At 40.2% G+C, this 24757-nt stretch overlaps 1 protein-coding gene across 3 annotated transcripts in view; it reads left to right on the top strand.

Moving 5' to 3' along the window:
- Positions 1–21404, top strand: part of Mtm1 (myotubularin 1) — a 117689-nt gene extending 96285 nt beyond the window's left edge. For all 3 annotated transcript variants that reach the window (XM_021152885.2, XM_021152884.2, XM_021152886.3), the window contains exons 11-15: positions 5512–5718; positions 7668–7760; positions 8415–8528; positions 13789–13965; positions 19747–21404. In XM_021152885.2, the coding sequence (XP_021008544.1) occupies positions 5512–5718; positions 7668–7760; positions 8415–8528; positions 13789–13965; positions 19747–19914 (759 nt within the window). In that variant the 3' untranslated portion in view covers positions 19915–21404. The remainder of the gene's footprint in view (positions 1–5511; positions 5719–7667; positions 7761–8414; positions 8529–13788; positions 13966–19746) is intronic.
- Positions 21405–24757: the final 3353 nt, after the last annotated feature.

The raw sequence follows: 24757 nt of genomic DNA, 5'->3' as shown, positions 1-24757 counted from the left end.
TCAACCATTATTAGGTGTATCCCTCAGAGACCTAGACAGAGGTGCAGTTTCTTTGTCATTTTCCTTTTAACAATTTATTACTGATTAATTTTATAGACTAGGTTTTGCATTTTGATTGCATTCAGTCATTTTTCCCAATAGAAGCATAAAACTCCTCTTTTCAAAGTACAAGTGTTAGAAACTATGTTCGCAGACTGGCACTTTTGAAAAACATATAGTTTTCTAAATAACCAACTGAAAGTATATTTTAAGCAGGTAAATTATTAAGATACAGTGTTCTCTAATGAGATTTTAATTTTTATCTTGCATTTTTAATTTTTTCCTAACTTTTTTTAATTTATCATCCTCAAAAATTGGATTACAAAATAATTAATTGTGGCAACTAAATATAATGTAGTATCCTGAATGGGACTCTAGAAAAGAAAAGGGGCAGTAGGTTAAGAACTAAGGAATAACTAAAAAGGAATTGAAGACTCCCAGAGTCAACATTGGGCCTACAGATACACCTATACCCACATATACCTGCACACACAGGCTGACACTACCCCCCCCAACTCCCAAAAAGGGGTAGATAAAAGAGGAAGCAGTAAAGAGTCATATGATTTTAATAGAAGCTTTTAAGTCTTGGGATACTTCCGCCTGTTTTCAGACAAAGAACTTAGATGTTTTATTCAGGTACAAATCACAATTTTGAAAGTGTAGTAGATTAGAATTTTTATGTTCATAGAAAATCATCATAAATAACCTGACTGTAAAGGAAAAGTTACATATATATAATGAAGTGTTGTGCAGTCACAAAGTAAATCAAGTATTGTGGTTGCTAATAGCATGAGGAAATGCTCAGAAGCATTTCCAAGTAAAGAATCCAGGGGAATTTATAAATGTATTCCAACTTTTTCTTTCTTCATCCTTTCCACAAGGTAGGATATTTTCATGTCTTTTTTTTTCTTTAAGAGAAATAGGGGAAATAGAAAGGGAGAAGAAAGAGGGAGTGAAGAGCAAGAAGGCAGAGAGAATGAATACATGCATATAGACATGTATCAGAAACCTTAGGAAGCCAACCAAGAAAAGCCCAGGACCAGATGGGTTTAGTGCAGAGTTCTATCAAACCTTCAAAGAAGAACTAATCCCAGTTCTTCACAAACTATTCCACAAAATAGAATCAGAAGGTACTCTACCCAACTCATTCTATGAAGCCACAATTACTCTGATACCTAAACCACATAAAGACCCAACAAAAATAGAGGACTTCAGGCCAATTTCCCTTATGAATATTGATGCAAAAATCCTCGATAAAGTTCTAGCTAACCGAATTCAAGAACACATCAAAACAATCATCCATCCTGACCAAGTAGGATTCATCCCAGGGATGCAAGGATGGTTCAATATACGAAAATCCATCAATGTAATCCATTATATAAACAAACTCAAAGACAAAAACCACATGATCATCTCGTTATATGCTGAAAAAGCATTTGACAAAATCCAACACCCATTCATGATAAAAGTCTTGGAAAGATCAGGAATTCAAGGCCCATACCTAACCATGATAAAAGCAATATACAGTAAACCAGTAGCCAACATCAAAGTAAATGGTGAGAAGCTGGAAGCAATCCCACTAAAATCAGGGACTAGACAAGGCTGCCCACTCTCTCCCTACCTATTCAACATTGTACTTGAAGTCCTAGCCAGAGCAATTAGACAACAAAAGGAGATCAAGGGGATACAAATCGGAAAAGAAGAAGTCAAAATATCGCTTTTTGCAGATGATATGATAGTATACATAAGTGACCCTAAAAATTCCACCAGAGAACTCCTAAGCCTGATAAATAGCTTCGGTGAAGTAGCTGGATATAAAATTAACTCAAGCAAGTCAATGGCCTTTCTGTACACAAAGGATAAACAAGCAGAGAAGGAAATTAGGGAAACAACACCCTTCTCAATAGTCACAAACAATATAAAATACCTTGGCGTGACTCTAACTAAGGAAGTGAAAGATCTGTATGACAAGAACTTCAAGTCCCTGAAGAAAGAAATTAAATAAGATCTCAGAAGATGGAAAAACCTCCCATGCTCATGGATTGGCAGGATCAACATTGTAAAAATGGCTATCTTGCCAAAAGCAATCTACAGATTCAATGCAATCCCCATCAAAATTCCAACTCAATTCTTCAACGAATTGGAAAGGGCAATCTGCAAATTCATCTGGAACAACAAAAAACCTAGGATAGCAAAAACTCTTCTCAAGGATAAAAGAACCTCTGGAGGAATCACCATGCCTGACCTAAAGCTGTACTACAGAGCAATTGTGATAAAAACTGCATGGTACTGGTATAGTGACAGACAAATAGACCAATGGAATAGAATTGAAGACCCTGAGATCAACCCACATACCTATGGTCACTTGATCTTTGACAAGGGAGCAAAAACCATCCAGTGGAAAAAAGACAGCATTTTCAACAAATGGGGCTGGCACAACTGGCGGTTATCATGTAGAAGAATGCGAATTGATCCATTCCTATCTCCTTGTACCAAGGTCAAATCTAAGTGGATTAAGGAACTCCACATAAAACTAGAGACACTGAAACTTATAGAGGAGAAAGTAGGGAAAAGCCTCGAAGATATGGGTACAGGGAAAAAATTCCTGATTAGAACAGCAAAGGCTTGCGCTGTAAGATCGAGAATCGATAAATGGGACCTCATAAAGTTGCAAATCTTCTGCAAGGCAAAAGACACCGTCAATAAGACATAAAGACCACCAACAGATTGGGAAAGGATCTTTACCTATCCTAAATCAGATAGGGGACTAATATCCAATATATATAAGGAACTCAAAGAAGGTGGACTCCAGAAAATCAAATAACCCCGTTAAAAAATGGGGCTCAGAACTGAACAAAGAATTCTCACCTGAGGAATACTGAATGGCAGAGAAGCACCTGAAAAAATGTTCAATATCCTTAATCATCAGGGAAATGCAACTCAAAACAACCCTGAGATTCCACCTCACACCAGTCAGAATGGCTAAGATCAAAAATTCAGGTGACAGCAGATGCTGGCGAGGATGTGGAGAAAGAGGAACACTCCTTCATTGTTGGTGGGATTGCAAGCTGGTACAACCACTCTGGAAATCAGTGTGGCGGTTCCTCAGAAAATTGGACATAATACTACCAGAGGATCCAGCAATACCTCTCCTGGGCATATATCTAGAAGATGTTCCAACCGGTAAGAAGGACACATGCTCCACTATGTTCATAGCAGCCTTATTTATAATAGCCAGAAGCTGGAAAGAACCCAGATGCCCCTCAACAGAGGAATGGATACAGAAAATGTGGTACATTTACACAATGGAGTACTACTCAGCTATTAAAAGGAATGAATTTATGAAATTCCTAGGCAAGTGAATGGATCTGGAGGGCATCATTCTGAGTGAGGTAACATATTCACAAAAGAACTCACACAATATGTACTCACTGATAAGTGGATATTAGCTTAGGATACCCAAGATATAAGATACAATTTGTTAAACGCATGAAACTCAAGAAGAACGAAGACCAAAGTGTGGACACTGTGCCCCTTCTTGGAATTGGGAACAAAACACCCATGGAAAGAGTTACAGAGATAAAGTTTGGAGCTGTGAAGAAAGGATGGACCATCTAAAGACTGCCATATCCAGGGATCCATCCCATAATCAGCTTCCAAACGCTGACACCATTGCATACACTAGCAAAATTTTGCTGAAAGGACCCAGATATAGCTGTCTCTTGTGAGACAATGCCGGGGCCTAGCAAACACAGAAGTGGATGCTCACAGTCAGCTATTGGATGGTCACAGGGCCCCCAATGGAGGAGCTAGAGAAAGTACCCAAGGAGCTAAAGGGAACTGCAACCCCATAGGTGGATCATTATTATGAACTAACCAGTACCCCAGATCTCTTGTCTCTAGCTGCATTTGTATCAAAAGATGGCCTAGTAGGCCATCACTGGAAAGAGAGGCCCATTGGATTTGCCAACTTTATATGCCCCAGTACAGGGGAATGCCAGGGCCAAGGGGTGGGGGTGGGTGGGTGGGGGACTGGGGGGGGGAGTGTATTGGGGACTTTTTGGATAGCATTGGAAATGTAATTGAGGAAATTACCTAATTTAAAAAAAAAAAAAAAGAAACCTTAGGAAGGTGGGGAAAGCTCCTAACTGGCAGCAGAAAGAATACTGGTTGGAAGTCCAACTGGTCCCTTGTCTCAGGTGAGGGGGATTCAGAACCAACAGAAGAAATTGGGGCTGTTCTTTCACATGGCCATGCAAAACTCAGGTAACTGTGAGAAGCCCGAGGAGCCGGTGTGGGCATGTGCAAGGGCACACACCTCAGGGTTTCTCACAGCAGTTGAGGGGAGTAGAGCAGGTGCAGCACTTGGGCTATATTCATTCGTCTGGAAGCTCTGAGACATGTCATTTTTATCTCTTCTCAGCTTCTCAAGGCCTTTCAGGAGATTTCTTGTCTATTCCTTGTCTTCATTAGTAAGAACTACTGGCTAGAGCCTGCTGCTTTCTTTTTCATAAAAGTGCCAGATTACTTGTTTTCATGATGGAGTTTTAAGTAGACAATTACAATTGCTCCAAGTCAGAGTGTTTGTGGGAATACATAATCGAAAAGCATATGATATTTTCTAAAATAATTGTCTTTTTATTACAAGTGAGAGATTCATCTTGGGGAAAGCGCCTCTAGAGTGTTCTGGAACCCCAATTTTATTAAATTAGGCTCCAGGAATCTAGAATGTTGGTAATGCTTCTCAGAGGTAGTAGCACTTTCTACAGAAATGCCTCGGGTTAAAACTGCAAACAGAATTGCAAGGAGTAATTTCAGGGGCACTGACACATGTGCTTTTCATGGCCTGCCATCCATTGGTCCCCTAACTTTCTTGTTCACTTGTCTCTTGGGAATGTATATAAAATAACGACCTTTCATATTTTCTATTTGTCAGATGGTTCACATACTCCAATGTTTCTTTGAATAAGTTTCAGTATTTTTTTTCAGTTTCTTTGAATTAGTTAAAATAACCACAATGCATATCTGAGCATGCTGTTAGAATCCCAGGTGCTCCATGGAATACATCTTAAGGAAGCAGCTCAAGGGCCAACACGATGGCTCAGCAGCTAAAGTGATTGCCGTACAAGCCTGGCAACCAGAGTCCAGTCTCCGCAGCACATAGACAGGTGGAAGGAGTTAACAGACTCCATGGAGTTGTCCCTTGACCTCCACAAATGCACTATGGGATCATACCCACATGCACAAGAAGTTATGTACAAATATGCACACAACAATATGTTTTTAAAATCAACTCAAAATGACAAAAAATATGCAAGTAACTGTTAAGCACTTGAGAAGATAGAGCCTTCATACAAGATGGAACGTGAGGTGGTATAACTATTTTCCTTACAAATTTGAGTGTTATTCTACACATTGGAGTATCCATGCCACCTGCTGCTTCCTGCTGACTGGCATGTTTCTCTCTGCCAGCTTGTTCTGACCGGTGCCATTCAAGTGGCAGACCAAGTATCTTCAGGGAAGAGCTCGGTACTTGTGCACTGCAGTGACGGATGGGACAGGACCGCTCAGCTGACATCCTTGGCCATGCTGATGTTGGACAGCTTCTACAGAACTATTGAAGGCTTTGAGATATTGGTACAGAAAGAGTGGATAAGTTTCGGACATAAATTTGCATCTGTAAGTAAACACATTAAAAGCTGCCCTTTTAAATCAGTTGGGATTTTAAAAAATTGGTTTCTATACTGTATAAGAAATTACTGATCAAGGTGGTGCTTGCCTTTAATCCCAGCACTAAAGAGGCAGAGGAGTTCCAAGCTAGCCTGGTCTAAATAGCAAGTTCCAAGTTGGCCAGGGCCACACAGGCCTTGTCTCAAAAAAAAAAAAATCTGAAGAGTATAAATAAAACCACCTTCATGATTTCAAAACCTTGTAAGGCCTTAGGCTAAGATATGTGTTCGTCCATCTGTACTCTTGTAGTTAGACTCAAAAGCAGTATGATAAAGCCTGCAGCCGAGTATATACATTGAGACTCGGATGGCTGAGGCAGGAAGACTGCAGTTAGTTCAAACCAAGGCCACTCAGTAATTCCAGGCCTAGGCTGCAAAGCAAACTTGGTCTCAGAAAAAAGCAAGAAGAAATGTTTAAATTAAAATTTCACAAAAGAAAGAAGATAGGACAACAGTTTTTCTCTGAGCTAATATTACAACTCTCAGGAGCAAATGTACTTCACAGAATGGCAGCGTTTTTACATGAGGGTTTTTATTCTTGGACACACATTTTAAAAAAAATCAAGAGAAACTGTTCCAATTCAAATTCTTAAGTCTTATCAAGAGATCCCCTTTGAATGAGCATCTTTTTAGAAGACTTATTTATTGGTGGTAGGGCTGTCTACATGTTTGTGTACCACATGCATGCAGTGTTCTTTGAAGCCAGAAGGGAGCATCAGGTTTCCTAGGATCACAGTTATAGCTAGTTGTTAGGCACCCTGTGAATGCTGGGAATTGAACCTAGGTTCTCTGCAAGAGTAGCGAGCACTCTTAACTGCTAAATCATCACTTTGTTACCCAGCTCCATGGTGATTCTCAGAGGATGCATATATCATACTAATAAAAATACCACTTGGTCACCTGTTAGCCTTCATCCAAATTTCCCAAATGATATGAGTAGCATCTTCAGGTAGAAGCAGTCACTGTTTAGTAGAGACATTGTGAGGGTTTTGTTTGGGCTCTAGCAAAGGAAGACATTTTAATCATAGGAACTGTGCTTTGGGCATGATTTCAAACTTCCATGTTGCTTCTTACCTGAAAGATCTAATGAAGCTAGAACATACCATGCAGAGTAATCCAGTCACTTCTATCTGTAGTTTTCATTGTTTTGTGTTACAGTGTGGTATGTGGTGTGTGTGTGTGTGTGTTAGTATGTATGTAAATGCACATAGCTGTATGTACATAAGTATACACATAAATGTGGAGGCCAAAGATCAGCCTCAAGTGTCACTCCTCAAGATTTTCTTTTATTAAATAGGGTCTCTCAAAGGGACCTGGGACCTTTTGCTTGGGTTTGGATGACTGGCCAATGAGCCCCAGGGATCCTCCTGTTTGCATCGCCCCAGCTCCAGTGTTACACACCAGGGTTGTGGTTGGTTGGTTGGTTTTGCTATGACTTCTGGAAATTGAACTCAGGTCCTCATGCTTGCCTAGCTAGCAATTTTTTAACTAACTACCCCCACAGCCCCTCCCTCCCACTGAATTGTCACTATTCAGATGGTGAAATGACTCTGTTGTTAAAGGTACTTCTCACCAGGCCTGACAGCAAGAGTTCAATCCTGGTGGCTCACTTTCTAGGAGAGAATCAACCCTTGAAAGTTGGCTTCTGACTTCCAGACACATGTTGTAGGAATCAGGCACATGTGCAAACAAACACACACATACATGTAATTTTTTAAATTGCCATTATTATGAAATCATCTGTTGTTTCTCTGTATTTACATGGCAACATTCATAATTTACTGTCTGAGCTTGGCATTTAGAAGGCAGGTTGCTGAGTTACATTTTAACATTTTGTAAGTTATATCCTTTCTCTATTTTATATCCATGAATTAAATCATCTTCATCAATTTATTTCAGAGAATAGGTCATGGTGATAAAAACCATGCTGATGCTGATCGATCTCCTATTTTTCTTCAGTTTATTGACTGTGTGTGGCAGATGTCGAAACAGGTAAAAATGTATGGATGGATGTACATTCAATGTTTGCATAGTGTTATAACATCCGAAGTTTGTCTACAGAATAATGCAGCACATAAATAAAGATGACACAGGCCAGGCCATGAGTAAAATACTCATTGAATCCCAGCAGTGGGGACATAAGAAGTTATTTCTTTAATTACGACTGCTATGGATGTTTAGAATCCTACTCACTATGGTTTACAAAATTGGATTTTGACCTGGATTATTTGTTCCAGTGGACGGTTGGTCGGCAGCATGACCAGTTCCTTGGCATCTCTGTGGAAGCATGTCTGCTAACTTGTAATACTTTACAGAGTAAACTTGGCCACTTTTTCCTTTTTATTCCTTGACTTTACACTTATGTGTATAGTCTTATATTAAGTAAAAACAAACAGGGTCTGTGCAGACGGCAGCTCTGCTGGCATTCCCAGAGTTGGACTGTGGCAGCACTTAGTCACTCTTGCCATCGATGCAGGCATCTTTTCTTGCCGTGGTGTGCATATGTATTTGCATGTTTCTTTTAATGTAATGGCTTCCTCCTTTGACACTCACCAACCAACATGGTCTGGTAAAAACCATTCATTTTGTCTTCCTTGAGAGAATAGAACCGACTTTTCATGGTCTTCTTGCTTGTTTTGAATCTAGTTCCCCACAGCTTTTGAGTTCAATGAAGGCTTTTTGATTACCGTTTTGGATCATCTGTATAGCTGTCGATTTGGTACTTTCTTATTCAACTGTGACTCGGCTCGAGAAAGACAGGTGAGCAAAACACTACTGCTGATCTAAGATGAGGATTGGGGTTTGAGGCACCGGTTTCGCTCTCAACAAATAGGAGTGATTCTTAAAGTATACAAGTTCTCCCTTGTGAAAAACTATGTAGAGGGACTTTTAAAATGTATTGAGAATTGTATAGAGTATATTTTGATAACATTCTTTCCAATCCCCAGTCCCCCCTGGTTCTTACCTCACTTGAGACTTCCCCACCTGGGATCCATCCCATAGACAACCACCAAACCCAGACACTATTGCATATGCCAGCAAGAGCTTGCTGACATGATCCTGATATAGCTGTCTCCTGTGAAGCTATGCCAGTGCCTGGCGAATACAGAAGTGGATGCTCACAGTCAGCCATAGGATGGGACACAGGGCTCCCAATGGAGGAGCTAGAGAAAGTACCCAAGGAGCTGAAGGGGTCTGCAACCCTATAGGAGGAACAACAATATGAACTAACCAGTACCCCCTGGAACTCGTGTCTCTAGCTGCATATGTATCAGAAGATGGCCTAGTTGGCCTTCATTGGGATGAGAGGCCCTTGGTCTTACAAAGATTATATGCTCTAGTACAGGGGAATGCCAGGGCCAAGAAGCAGGTGTGGGTAGGTAGGGGAGCAGGGCTGGGGGAGGGTATAGGGGATTTTCAGAGAGGAAACTAGGAAAGGGAATAGCATTTGAAGTGTAAATAAAGAAAATATCTAATAAAAAAAAGAACACTCTGTTGAAGAAATTGATTTTCCCTCTCCCAGCAGCTATCACTTTAAAATAGCTTCTTGGTGAGGGCTGGGTCTTTGTATCCACTTCTCCACCTTTCTGGGATTTTGTCTGGAGTTTACTGTTTCCCAGATGTCAGTCACCAACTCTGGCTCTTACAGACTATCTCTCTAGGAGATGTAGAAGTGTTATGCAGATATGCACTGTTAAAGGGAATGGAAAACAATACAGTTTTAAAAGGGAAATATAGAATTAGCATCTAAGTTAGAAATTTCACTTCTTGGTTATGTATATATATATTTTTTAAACAATGAAGGGAGTCGGGGAGAGCCAGACGTGGTAGCTAAAGCCTATAATCCCAGCAGTTGGGAGGCTAAGGCACGAGTATCACAAGTTTCAGGCCAGATGAGTTACAGCCAGAGTTCCAGGGTAGGCTGGCCTGCATATTAAGACCTGTTTCCAAACAAAATAAATACAAAATACAAGCATATTAATGCATAGCCTAAAATTAAATTCAGTATATATGTATACGGCATATATAAAACATAATTTAATCCTATGCTTTGACGGGATTCCATCTCTACGATATCTCATTATCTGTATGCAAATATTCCAAAATCAGAAGAAAAATTCAAAAGGCAAATCCCTTCTGGTCCCAAGAATTTTGGGTATGGGATACTCATCAAGACAACTTGGGAATCTTCGCCGACAATATTGTACAGATGACTTTTAAGGGGAGAGTTTCAAGCTAGCCTTCTACAACTACCAAACGAACAACTCTCTTACAAAGATTATATGCTCCTTGAAAGGAGAACAGAGATCCTCTCAGACACACATAGTATAAATAATGACCTGACTCATGTGCTGAGGAGATAGCTCAGTTGGTAAAATGTTTACCATGTGAACATGAGGACCTGAGTTCAATTCCCAGAACCCACAAAAAACCCTAAGCAAAGGGGAACACACATGGAATCCCAGTACTATGCATGTGGAGTCAGGAGGACCCCTAGATCTAAGTAGCCATTCTAGCACAGTTGGTAAAGTCTAGGCTATTGAGAGAGCCCAAGCCAATGAGAGACCCTGTCTTTAAAGAGATGGACAGCACTTCTTAGAATAACACCTCTGATTGGTGACTACCCTGTACACACATACACATGTGTCTGTGCACCTGTATACACAAACACACATCTGAAAAAAAATGATCTACTTCCCTCATTGTACCCTCCTTGGGAAGTGGCCAAAATATGCACTCCATGAAAACAAAAAGTAAGGCTTCACAGAATCTTCAGTGAGGGCTCCAGCACAGCATTCCTCAACGAGAACTGACCACAAAGCACAGAACAACTTGTGTAGGTTGAAGCCCCTATGATAGAGAGAAGTTGGGGTCATCTGATGTGCTTAAGATTCTTTAGGGGCATGTGATACTCTAAGGAGAACTTGGCATTGAGTTAGTCAGTGCCAAGGAAAGTAAACAGACGGTTGTGAAATCAAGAGACAATCACTGAGTGCAGGAGAAGGAAAGCAATCCCAGGCTGGAGGCTGGAGACTGGAGAGCAAGAGAGAGTGCAGCTGCAAACAGCTGGTGCTTCGTCATCAGAACCAACCTGCTAAATGCTGAGCTAATCAGAGCTCTTCTGTGGATTGGGAATGTGTGGCAGAAAAAAAAAATCGAGTCTGTCCATGGGGCAGGATTGAGGGAAAGTCATTATGCCTGTGTCAGTAGTTAACACCTGCAACTGGATAGCTATGTGGTAGTAATAAAGGCATGCACTTGGGGGATAAGAAGACAAGTACCAGATAAATAAATTAGAAATCCAAGTTGGCTCAGGCTTTATGGAAGACAGTATGAAGATTCCTGAGGAAATTAAAAACAGAACTACTCTATGATCCAACAAGCCTGCTACTACTGGTTGGGTATCCAAAGGAAATCAAAGGCAGGCCTGGTATGTCAGGCCTGTGATCCCAGCTACTATGGTGACTGATGTAGGAGTATCATAAGTTAAAAGACTGGACTATAGAGCAAGATCAAGGCTGGCCTGGTGACTTGGTAAGAACTTGACCTATTTTTTTAAGTAATAGGGGACAGTGAGATGCCTTAGTGAATGGATAAAAGTGCTTTCCTCAGCTAGAGAAAGTATCCAAGGAGCTAGGGAGAGCTGCAACCCTGTAGGTGCAACAACATTATGAACTAACCAGTACCCCGGAGCTCTTGACTCTAGCTGCATATGTATCAAAAGATGGCCTAGTCGGCCATCACTGGAAAGAGAGACCCATTGGACTTGCAAACTTTATATGCCCCAGTACAGGGGAATGCCAGGGCCAAAAAGTGGGAATGGGTGGGTAGGGGAGTGGGGGGAGGGTATGGAGGACTTTTGGGATAGCATTGGAAATGTAATTGAGGAAAATACGTAATAAAAAAAAATATGAAAAAAAAAGTGCTTTCCTCAAAAGCTTGGTAACCTGAGTTCAATCCTGTCTTAGGGTTATTACTACAGCAATGAAACCATGACCAAAGCAAGTTGGGAGGAAAGAATTTATTTGGTTAACACTTCCACATCACTGTTCACCACTAAAGGAAGTCAGGACAGGAACTCACACAGGGCAGGAACCTATAGGCAGGAGCTGGTGCAGAGGCCATGGAGGGTTGCTGTTTACTGGTTTGATCAGCCTGCTTTCTTATAGAACTGAGGACTACCACTCACAAAGGGCTCATTCCTCCCCAATCAATCACTATAATTAAGAAAATGCACCCTGAGCTTATGGAGGTATTTTCTCAAATGAGTTTCCCTCCTCTCAGATGGCTCTAGCTTTTGTCAGGTTGACATGAAAACTAGCCAGCACAGTGGTAGAACCAGGTGATTTTAAGTGGACTGATGCCATGGATGATCAAAACTGTTTAGATGGCCACAAAAAAGAAAATGACCCACAGCCCAATCTTATGAGGCTTTTTCTTAATTGAGGCACCCTCCTCTCTGATGACCCTACACTTCAGCTATGGCATACCTGTGCCTGCACTCACACATTACACTAAGTCCTTTAAAAAAAATAAAGTAAAACACTCTTAAAGTGGACTGGTCCTATCTTTAAACTCCTGTAGCGCAAAAGGTAACAAGGACAGTCCCGCTGGAGTGTAGGAGAGATAAGTGCACTCATACTTACTCTCAGAAGCCAAGAGAGAGAATCTGGAGCCACCCTTCAAAACGAAATTCTGCCACCTGCAGTAACATGGGTGGAATTGGAGAGCTGTATGAGGTAAGCCAGCCGCAAAAACTTTGCAATAAGAGTTTGTATAAGTTGAACATACAATGGACAGTCAGCTGTGTCAGGATGATGGTAAAAAGATGCAAAACTTTGCTTAGAGTATGAAGAGCTCCTGGAAATATGCTAATGTTTGCTTGTGAAATGTTCCCTTATTGGTTCATATGCTGGAACCTTTTGGAAAGTGGAGCCTTACTGGAGGAAGTGGCCTTGTTTTTTTACTGCATGTATTTTCCACATTTTCACTATAAACTATGGAAAAGTCAAAGCTAAGAAATAAAAAAATTCAAGAAATAAATATACCAAAGTCAGAATCTGATTCTTCAATGATAAATCATGATTGTACCATTTGAACCCACCTTTTAAAGTTCATTTGTACTTTTCTTCTGGACAAACTCTGCACTGGGTTGTGCTTATTCTGCACATTTCTGGTTTATATACATAGTTTTAAAAGTCAAACAGTTTTACAGTTAGTTAGGAGAAAAAGCAGCCTCTCGCCCCCCCCCTCAGAAACTATGGTTTGACTTTTTAAAGCTAGTTTAAGATGTGACAACAAATGCAAACCTATGTATCTAAAACTATCATGATTTATCATTTCTATAAATGAATTAAACATGCTACAGGAATTTCCATTTACCTGTTAATGTTGGATTCTTTGTCTTCCTTTTTGAAGTCATTACTAGGAAGTGTCAAAGTTTAACTTTGGTAATTTCATTTTTTTGTGTGTTTTCTATTTCTCAGCTTTGGCTTTTCCATAGTTTATGATGAAATTTTGGTAAAATGTATGCATTATAAAAACTTGTAAATGTTTTATGAGAACATACCAGTTAAAATGGAAAACTTGATGCAATTATTTATCCAGAGTTTTTCAGATATCTGGATATGATTATGCTGCAGATTAAAAATATGGATGGTTGGTTAAAATAACTGTTGAAATACTGTTGTCAAGTAGATATAGGTTAAAATATTTCTAACAAATAGAAAAAGAATTGGAAACTAGGTATGGTCTCCTAATTTTTCTTTGAGTGGAATGAAAAAAGATGGTGTGGCCCATCTGCTCATAAGGAATTGTCTGTAGATCAATGGTACAGCATCCTGCTTCCCTGTATCCCAGCAGAAACAGTGAGTGAATGTAAGTCCTCAGTGATGGTTCTTCTTAGTTATGGAGGCTAATATAAGTAAGTGTGTCAGTGAAGCTAATCTTGAAATGGATTGCCACAGGCTTCAGGATACTTTGTTGAGTGTATTCACATTTCTGCTTTCCCTCCATGTAGAAACTTACAGAAAGAACAGTTTCTGTATGGTCGCTAATTAACAGCAATAAAGACAAATTCAAAAACCCCTTCTATACAAAAGAAATCAATCGGGTTTTGTATCCAGTTGCCAGCATGCGTCACTTGGAACTGTGGGTGAATTATTACATTCGATGGAATCCCAGGGTCAAGCAGCAAGTAAGTGAAGCAGCTCTCACTCTTGCAGGGCTGAATGAGTGGCTCCAGGCCGGCTTCTATGATGCTATTCTCTCACAGTTTGAGGACAAACACGGGAAAGACAATACTTGCTTTTCAACTAACCCTAATTTAAAATTGTTAGGAAATACTAAACCATAAATTTTGAAGTTAAAAATGTCTCTGTCCAGATGAATGCCATAATAATGTAAGTAATTTTAAAGCTCTAGAAAGTTTTAAAGTTTTCCTAGCTAGGGCTTTCCTGTAATCACTTGAAATGCTCAGGCCTCATTAGAAAGCTCTGTACGGATTTCCCTGGCATGGTGGGTCACTGTTGTATTTCTAACACTTAGGAAGTGAAAGGCAGGAGAATCAGAAGTTCAAAGCCAGCCTTTGCTACATAGAGAATTTGAGGCCTACATGAGACCCTGTCTCAAAAGAAAAAGTTCTTTGTACTGACTAGGCAGTCTTAAGTGATCTTTTCTATGCTCTGCTTGACATGTATATATGAGGTGAGCTGGCGTACTCCTTACTGAATATCTCTATATCTAAAATAAAGATACCAGTATACCAGTGGTTAGTAAATTTAGCTAGCCATTTATCAGTCAATATGAAGGCAGATTTTTGAAGTAATAATATGCATATTTTAATAAAGACATTTCCATGTGAGTTTCAAGCAGCCAGGACTAGACAGTGAGAGTCTATCTGAAAAAATAAAGAACAACACACACACACACACACGCACAGAGTGAACAGTGTTTGTCTTCTAAAATAAGCCCTTTCTATCTTTGTCTTTGAGCCATTGGGTGGGAGGAACCATTGGCAGTGTCTGTGTAGATTCTACAATTACATCTCCATTTATTCTTGTAGGAATTTGTGAAGTATAAGGAATTTTGAATTATTCATTTCTGACTATTAAAAGTAACAATGATTATTCGACAAATCATTTGGAACCTTGGTGATTGGTTTTGTTTCATTTGGCTGATAAGGAAAGTTTGAAGGGACATCACCATCATCGAACTTTAAAGTTCCAATGGCTAAGGGTTTAGCAAAATGGTACTTGTACAAATAGAAATGTTTGTCCTTTAGGGGAGCCTTTTACTTTCAAATATTAATTGCTCCATATCATGATCCATTGGCATCTATTCAAAACAGAAAATTACCTTCCCTTTGCAAATTTTTCTGACTTACAATATTCCTATATAAATTGATGTCACTGAGCATTTCACATTTTCTTCTACAAAATGTTGAGTATTCCTATATGTCCTGCAATGGAAGAACACAGGTATTAGAAAGACATGGTCTCTACCCACAAGACTCCCCAGGCTGGTGGAGGCAGCCAGGAACATAAGCTGATGATTGCAGTGCACAGGGACGAAGCTGATAATGAAGGTGTGAATTAAGTATGTGAGATGTCTTTAAAGATTTGCTTATGTAGAACATTATTTCATAAAGAGATTAAAGCCAAATCACATAGGACTTTCTAAATTATATAATGTATATAATGTAAAACTGAAAGAAAGTACTTAACTGCTTAAAAGTTAAGCAATTATTCATTTATGTGATCTAGAAAGCATTCAGTTGCTGGCCACCTACAGTATTCACAACACAATGATCTGCTACCTGTGCTGAAAGATAAAAGAACATACAGCCCCTCCCTATAATGAGCTCTTAGCCTTAATGAAGGCAAGGTGGCCTGTTCTTAAACGCAGACTTTGCCAGTCCTTGCTGTGATATCAAACTTCCTAACTGAAAGTTAACAGCAGGGCCGATGACATATAAACTAGCTGACATGTGTGGTATTTAAGTCATTTCTACGAGAAGGGTTAAAAGCCATATGAATGGAAGAAATCATTTGAGGCTTAAAATGCTTCCATGATGAGCTCTCCTGGGGTGTATATGGCATGCTGAGTTGGCACACACTTTAGCTCACAGCTTGTCGCCAGTCTTTCCATCCTATCAGAAATGGACTCCTCTGCTATATTCTTTAAGGTTTTTTGTGTATCTATAGGTTAATGACGTCTATGTATTTTAGACTCATTATTCCACTGATCTTTTCCATGTGTAAGTTTTTAATCTCTTTTATTGCTAATGGTTTAGAAAACTCACTCTAATCATATATTCATGCCACTGCAAAAAGATTGTTACTATGTCTGATTCCTTTTTCTTAAGTATATGTGCTGATTCTAGTATTCAAACTGACTAAAATTTAATATTCATATGGAAGATGATTTTTAAAATAACCTAAACAGTTTTGGAGAATATCAAGGAAGAACTTGCCCTCCTGTGTATATCAAGGGTTATATATGCTCCAGACTTAGCCATTGATAAGGTATCCACGTTCCTGTAAGCAACCCTAATTAAATTTATCAGGTCACCAGGAAAAGGGGGCAGGAAAGTGGGAAGCAATCTCAAAGCTAAAAAAAAAAAAAAGAAAAGAAAGTGGGAAGCAAAGAGAAAACAAATTAGTGGGAGTGGGGAGCAGACAGCTTTAAAGTACATTATCATGTGTATAAAAAGGTTATGATGAAACTATTTTGTATAATTAGTGCATAATAACATATAAAACAAAACTTGATATGACATAGGAACTGACCACTGTGGCTGTGGAGACTTGGTATAATAAGAACGTGGCATTATTTATTCTGTAAATAATGTCAGGATCCTAAATTAAACATCACACATCCAACCAGAACACCTAAGGCTGCTCTCCAGCTCCTCCTACTGTCATCTTCATTTCAGCTCAGGGCATCACCTCTAGTCACCCTATCAGAAAATCTAGAGTCATCTTTGATTCCTTCCTGTCTCTTCACCCCACGATCAGTGTGCCAAGAGAACCCATTTGACTGTCACAATACATAGGGCATGGGGAAGGAGGGCTGGAGAGATGCTTCAGTGTTTTAGAACACTTGCCGATCTCTCCCAGAGGACCTGGATTCAATTCCCAGGACCCACATGGCAGCTTGCAACTGTCTATAATTCTAGTCCTAGGGAATGTAAAGCCTTCTGCCTCTCTGTGTATACCAGGCTTATACATTGTGCATATGCATGCATGCAGAAAAATACCCATACACATAAAATTAATAGAACACACACACACTCGGTGTGCTTCTGCCACCACCACTTCAGGGTGTTTGATAGCAGTACACTTCTAAATGGACTCGTGGGGATACCCTTGCTTCCTCTGAATCTGTCCTCAGAATAGCAGCCAAAGCAGTCCTTGTAACGTAGACATCTGACTACAACACTTTTTCATACTGGCTAGGAAGTTGCTCACCTCATGCCAGACTCAAGGACTAAGTCTAACAGTGACTTTCTGAGGCCTTAGGTGACCTTGTCCCTTTTCTGTTTTCCCTGTCTCAACCCTTTGTGAACAGTTTTTAGCCATGGTGACCTCTGTTCTTCCTCTATTCCTCTCAAACTTTTCCTCTAAACTCACTTTCTTCTTTAGTGTTCTTCATTCCACAAATCCAAATTAGAGTCCCAGTGACAGCCCATCTGTCCATACTCTCCTAGCTTGTTCTGCTCTCTCCTATCAGTCTTCTTCATGGAATTGGTGTTTCTTGTTGGTCTGTCGCCCCCTGCTGGAAGATATACAGCAGACAGGAAATCAGGCTTTTTTGATCACTGAGCACCTAGACCAGCACCTGGCCCTATTTGAATACAGAGAAAATTAGGCAGAGGATATTTGTGAGCGGCACTGCATGAGTGTTGGTTGCTGCACCGGGTGTTCCTGCTTTCTTGAAGAGGGCACTTTGGTAAATCTGTGGACCCTGAACAAGCAATCCGTATGTTATCAAAAGTAGCATCCCTCCTAGAAACGTGGAGGTGGAACCATTCACAGCTCTATTCAGCTGATTCACTCTTTGGAAGCCTGCAATAGTTGAATGGCACCTGCTCTCTCCCCAAAGGAAGTATATATTCAAACACTACAAATGTGACTATTAGTTATTTTTCTTGTTGCTGTGACAAAACTACCTGACACAAACATCGTAAGGAGAAGGGTGTTTATTTTGGTTCACATGTGTGAACACAGTGCAGCATGTGGGAGCTTAAGGCATTGGGCCCACAGTCAGGAAGGAGAAGGATGAAGGAACACTGAGACCCGGCTCTCTTTCTCCTTTTAATTCATTTTATTCAGTCTGGTTCATACCCGCCGCCCCTCCCACACACACACAGCCTGCTGCCACTCCTATTCACAGTGTGTCCTCCCTCTTCAGTAAAACCTCTTGAATCTCCCAGAGACATACTGTGTGTATCCTAGGTGAGTCCAAATCCAGTCAAGTTGATGTAAAGATCAACCATTGCAGTTACTTCACATTTGCAGTTGTAACTGAGATTGCTTCTCAATCTGCTGATAAGCACTCTCCTGGGACAGGGGAGATTTGCAACATGGGTACAGAGGAGGGGAAAGAGCCATACAAAAGCAGATAGAGAGACCAGTGTGAAATTTTCGTGGGCCAAGGGGGTTAGCTGGAGCCACCAGAAACACAGTTAGAGCAAGGAAGGATTCTCTTCTAGTGCCTCCAAAGTGTGTGTGGCCCTGGTGATACATGACCAATGAGCTTTTACCTTGCAGAAACGAGGTGAATAACTTTCAGTTTTAAGCCACCAAAGTTTCTGTTCACTTGAGATAGTAGCCCCAAGAAACTAAGTCACAGTGTTACTTCTCAAGGCTCAGGCTTGCTGACCTTGAACCCTGGTCATATCAAGTACCTGGTGCTGGCAGGGACCATTCTCCTCAGCCTTTACCAGCAGTACCTGCTGCCGCAGCTTTGTTGGCACTTGGAGCTTGGCTTGACAGTTTAACATGGACAGTTCTGGGAGCCACTATATGTGCTAAAGGAAAACACTTTTATAGACTTTAGCTTTTATTTCTTCCTGTTTCATAGTCACTCCTTTCTCTAAAGCCATCTCTGATGGCTTAGGAACATGAGTCTCCTGCAGAGCTCTTGTCTTGTACATCTTGACTTGGGTGATGATTGCCTAAGTGTATACTTACATAGAGATTCACTGAGCTGGGCATTTTAGGATGTGTACAGTCTGATTTGTGTCTCAGAATAAAGATTTACAGAAATGAACATGCTGGCAAGGATCCCATTGTGGCTTTATCAATCCCCTGTTGACTGCTAAAAGAAATTACAGTGACACAGACTCATGGCACCCTCAGAACACACCTGGAAGGGTTGTGCTGGGCTTTGGACAGTTTGTACAGAGAGCTTGATAGAGACATGCAGAACCTGTTACACATCTGGGAAAGGGCAGAGTAAGAACTGATTCCCTGACCAGAGTTAAGAGCTTTGCTGCTCTCTGCTGTGCCTTCATTCAGGCAGTAAGCTCATGTGAAGATGGTCTTGCAGAGCAGTATGGGCACAGAATAGTAAGATACACCACATTATAGCCCTCAAGTCGGTACAAATTCTTATATCGGTGAGAATATGGAGCAGGAGGGAATGACAGGTGTCACTGCCATGGCCCCACGTTAAGGGCAATCTGATAGCATGTGTTGAAGTCAAAGAGATTGTGCTCTATTCTTCAGAGACCCCATGCCTAGGAACGGTCATCAGATATGTGCGTGAATACATGTGTAGGAAGACACTCATAGACCATTGCATATACCATAGAGGAGCCCTGGATATGAGCTCTGTATTTTAGGACTATGTCCACAGTGCAGTGTATAAGGAAAGTATGTGTGGTTGTCACTTCTTGGGAGCTTAATCTGAAGACAGTAGACAGATGGCATGGCTAACAGAAAAGATGACTTGTGCCTGTGATTCTTTATAGCAGCCCAACCCAGTGGAGCAGCGTTACATGGAGCTTTTGGCCTTGCGTGACGATTATATAAAGAGGCTCGAGGAGTTGCAGCTGGCCAACTCCGCCAAGCTTGCTGATGCCCCCACTTCGACTTCCAGTTCTTCACAGATGCTGCCCCATGTGCAAACTCACTTCTGAGGGGATCTCTGGCACTGCACTTGAACTCTAGATAAGTGAAATAGCTGACTTTCATTCTGGGCATGTGTACAAAGTAGATTTAAAGTATCTGCCTCCATTTAGAAGTTCAACTAACATCTTAGACTTTTGAGTATGTGCCTTCTGTAATACATATTACAAGAAATCGATGGTGTCTGTGTGGCAATCATAAGGAAGGAGTCAAGAGGGGGTTCTGGAAAATCCTCACACTTTTTTTTACAAAGCACTTTTGCAAAGATAAAAGTTAAAATTAATTTACCTCTATATAAATTCTACATATACAGTATGTATCTTGTGGGCTAATTGAAATATTATTTTAAATCCGGGGGGAGATTTGTTTGCAAAATGTATTTTCCTCCAGCTGCTTATAACAGTTGCTTTGGATTATCTAAAATTAATCCAAATATGAAAGATGGGTATTACTGCCAAAGCCAAATTGCACTCTGCTTCTTCAGCAAATTCCAAGAGCAAGGCGTTTAAATAATTGCCAATTTTTATTCTATCATAAGTGGTAAGGTAAAAAGAAAGATGAACATTTCATCATTTTGAATTTTTGAAAATAAAAGATTCTCCCATCATTTTTCAAGAGAAGCACATTTTTATATTAAGAAAAAGTGATAAGGTTTGGTTTTTTTTCCCTCAACATTCTCAGCTTTGCTTTCTAAATTATCCCATGATTTTGTCTAACACTGAGTCATACTCAGGTTGAAGGAAATCCATAAATAGCACTGTGCGAGGAGCTGGCTGGCTTCTGCTGCTTAGAGGAATATGTTCGCAAACATGCCTCTAGTCAATTTGCCTTATCTGCTGAAGTGTAGGGGCACCACCTTGAATGGATGAGCTATGGCTAGGGCATCTTTCTTTACAGGAATGCCCCAGGTGTATTCTGTTTATGTCTCTGTTTAAATGGTGTTGGGGCCCCACCCCGACGTGCGTGCATAAAAACTTGTTCTACACATTATTACTTGAAGTCCTGGGCAATTTGCTTTTTCAGGTTTTTTTTTTCATTTTGTTTTGTAGTATGAAATGAAAATTTAAATGCACAGTTCTATTTGATATCCGAACTAATTCATTTAGTAAATATATTTGTAAAAGCTAAAGTTAAATCAATTAATGTTTTACAGTGATTTGTAAAGGATTATTTATAGCTAATATTGTTTTGTTTTCAGTGAATTAAGAGAGATTACATTTATCTTTGTAAATTATTTTATGTCATAGCTTAATGGCCTACCAAATGAGACATCTCAAATATAATAGTATAATGTATGGATTTTGTAAGTATAAAAATTATTAGATATTCTTTTGCTTTTTGTAAACACTGTAAATATTTCATAAATTAAAATATGTCACTCCATAAGAAGAAAAAAACTAATACTAATAGTTCACAGGAATTGGTGAAATTTCATGAAAATATTTTCATGGCAATAAATATTAAAAGACCTGCTGTAATAAATATATTAACTAAAACCTAACAGTATTTCCAGGGTTATAACTGTGTGTTTAAGATGTGCACGGTGTCCATCTTACTTGCTTACTTGCTTTTTCTGGATCAACTTCACTTTGTTTGTCACAGTAACAATATCTGTTTTCTTTTGTTGTTGTTGTAATTGTTGTCTGACCTGAAGTCTCATATAGCCCAATTGTCATCCAGTGCACTGTGTCACCAAAGCTGACCTGGAAGCCCTGATCCTCCTGCATCTATCTCCTAGTCATGTACTACAGAGCCAGCTTATTTCCACTCTGACTAGTAACTGGTCAAAGGAATGTACTCTTCTTGATGGACAGACCTAGAAACCTTTAGGAAAGTGCACCCCAAGCATGCACAAGCCAGGAAAAGGAGGAGAGAAAACACCTCACCTTGACAAATCGGGCAAAAAAAAAAAAAAAAACAAAAAAAAAACGTAAGGAGTCTCAAGTTGCCAGGCTGTCCTCCATGTAGCTGAGCATGACCTTTGGCTTCTTGGTCCTCCTGTCTCTAGTTCCTAAACAGTAGAAGATGCTACCAGGCCCAGGTTTTATGCAATGCTGGAGGTTGAATGTAGAGACTCTACTGACTAAGCCACATCTCCTACCAACAAAGGACTTGCTAATCATGTACTTATGAGGCATAATAATTCATGGTGATTTAAAAATAACTGGCTATGAAGACAAACATCTAGAACTTGAAATCAGTTTACATTTATACCATAGTGAAGAGAAATAAGCCTGTAGAGTAGATAAATCCAGAAGTCTAATGTACAGCATTAGACTTATTATTTGAATTTTGTTCTTAGAGTAGTAGACTTAGAAGTCTTGTAAAAAAAAAAAAAGCAGGATAATTATGAGATTTTCTTGAATGTGATAACCATCTCATTATAAATCTGTCAAAAACCTACTGTGTGCCATAAATGTATAGTATAGAAGAAATTTCATAAAGACTCTGTTAAAAAGTCAAATGAACTCAAGCAAGCCTTTCATCAAGAGTTTACGTTGAAGCCACAGTGAGGCGCTCTGCCGCACCTTTTATCATAAGCCTTGCTTTGTTCCAGGAATCCACCCTAGGGCCGAGAACTACTTTACCACTGAGCCACAACCCAACTTTTTTTTTTTTTTTTTTTTTGGTTTTTCAAGACAGGGTTTCTCTGTGTAGCCCTGGCTGTCCTGGAACTTACTCTGTAGACCAGGCTGACCTTGAACTCAGAAATCCTCCTGCCTCTGCCTCCTGAGTGCTGGGATTAAAGGCGTGCGCCACCACACCCGACTGCAACTTTTTAATATTTTACTTTGAAATAAGATCTTACTAAGCTGCCTAAGTAAATTTGGGATTTTTATAATCTTTATGCCTCTGCCTCATAAATAACTGGATTATAGTCCCCCCACACCCTTGCCCCAGGCCTTGCCATCTTACAACCATTTAAAAGTCTACCAGTCAGAAGCATTGATGAGTAGGAGCTCTGGTGTAATACCTGGAAAACAGTTGGTATTACCTGATAAGTCAAATGGTTCCCTTTGACATAGTATTTCTACTTTTGAAGAATGAAAAAAGTCCATGCCATGTTTAGAGAAGCATTGTTTGGCATAGCCAGGAACAAGCTAAGAGTAAGAATCCACCTACAGTAGGCCACATAGGCTATGGCACACTCTTAACAACAAAATACTGCACACTAGGATAAAATTGCCATGTGGTAGTGGCCAAATATCATATAGATGCATTCCATAAGCATGGCAACTGAAAGAAACCAGCCACAGAGACTATAATATCATTTTCATCATGTAAGTTCAAAAATAATGCTCAAAAGTAGATGGATAGTAAAACAGAAGCAACTCATCACAAAACAAAGGACAGAGTAGAAGCACCTGGTACGTGAAAATTGACCTGCCTGGATTTCAGTGTGCCCAAGCCGGGCACAAAATGACAAAGAAGTAGCTGAGAAAGGCCATGTGAGAAAGGTGGATTTGAGGGCGCTGGGCTGAACATGAAAAGGTAGCTTGAGGCTACTGTGTATGGGAACTGAAGGTATATGAAGGCAGGTTACAGATTTTAGAAAAGCCTGTGAATAGAAAGATGAGATGGAGAAAAAACAGTGCAGCCTGAGGTCTCAGCTTTTCTAGGTTTGCAGAGTAAGAGTGCTCACTGTAGACTGGGATTTCAGTTTCCTTTCTGACACAGGGCATGTCAATAGTGAATCAACTTGTGGTAGTTCTAAGATGGGTTTGAGACTTTCTGTATTTGATGAAGTGTCTGGTACCTACTTAAATTTAAGTCAGGGCTCACAAAAGAAGAAAAACACATGGGGAAAAAAATCCAAAAATATGGAAAATTGTTCAGGTTGGATGCTAGGGGGTCCCTCACCGACATACTGGAAAGCAGTTTCATTGGGGCAGAAGTCAAATACAAGTCAGTTAAAAGATCAGGCTGTGGCTGTGCACACCTTTAATCCCAGTAGCCTGGGGGCAGAGGCAAGTAGATCTCAGTGTGTTCAAGGCCAGCCTGGTCTACAGAATGAGTTCCAGGACAGCCAGGGCTACACAGAGAAACCCTGTCTCAAGGATGGGAGGAAACCAAGAGGACTCAGAAGCAACTAAGGAGAACAAAACTGAGGGACCTTCAGATGGGAGAATTATTGCTTTCCCATCAGGAACCACATTAGCAACATTAAGACTAGAAGAAACTGAGGTAGCCCATGTTCTAGACTCTGGCAAGGAGCTGTGGTACTAAGGACAAAGAATTTAAAAAGAATTAACACAACTTCCTAAGTGTCATTCAGCAAGTGTCACCTTCCACAAAACTTTCCTTCCACTTGTAACTGGCCAGACTGTTAGTCACACATATCTCTTGCTTTCTATTTAAACCCTACCCTCATGTCAGGACCCCAAAGATAGACTTTGTGGGCATGGGCTCCTGGATGTCTTTGTCCCTATTGTAGTGTGGCCACTTTAAACATCTGCTTTTTCTGCTTTTCACTATGAATTTGGCTCTTTTGTTGGGGATGGGTAGCTGAAACTGACTTGTTGGGATACAGGCTGAGGCCCCTCAATCTGGTAACACCCTCTTTCTCATCTTAGATCTTCTACTCTAAGATCCACTCCCCTATGGTATATGCCATTCTCAATCGAAACTCTGTGCTGTGTGTCTTTCTTCCTCGGCTTCTTGGCTGTAATGCACAACAGGGTTTCTGACATGTGATTAGCATGCAGTCTATATTCATTTGAATCCATGCAAGGGGGAAAGGATGATCAGGAAATGTGAGAGTTGTAAAGAAAGGAGAAAGAATGGATAACTTGTGAGCAATTAGACCAGAAAACAGTGGGCTTTAGGGAGGGAAAGAAGCCCGTGGAGAACAAA

Source organism: Mus caroli, unplaced genomic scaffold, assembly GCF_978045245.1.
Source record: "Mus caroli unplaced genomic scaffold, Mus_caroli_1 scaffold_5, whole genome shotgun sequence".
NCBI lineage: Eukaryota > Metazoa > Chordata > Mammalia > Rodentia > Muridae > Mus > Mus caroli.
This window is presented reverse-complemented; position numbering and strand designations above follow the sequence as displayed.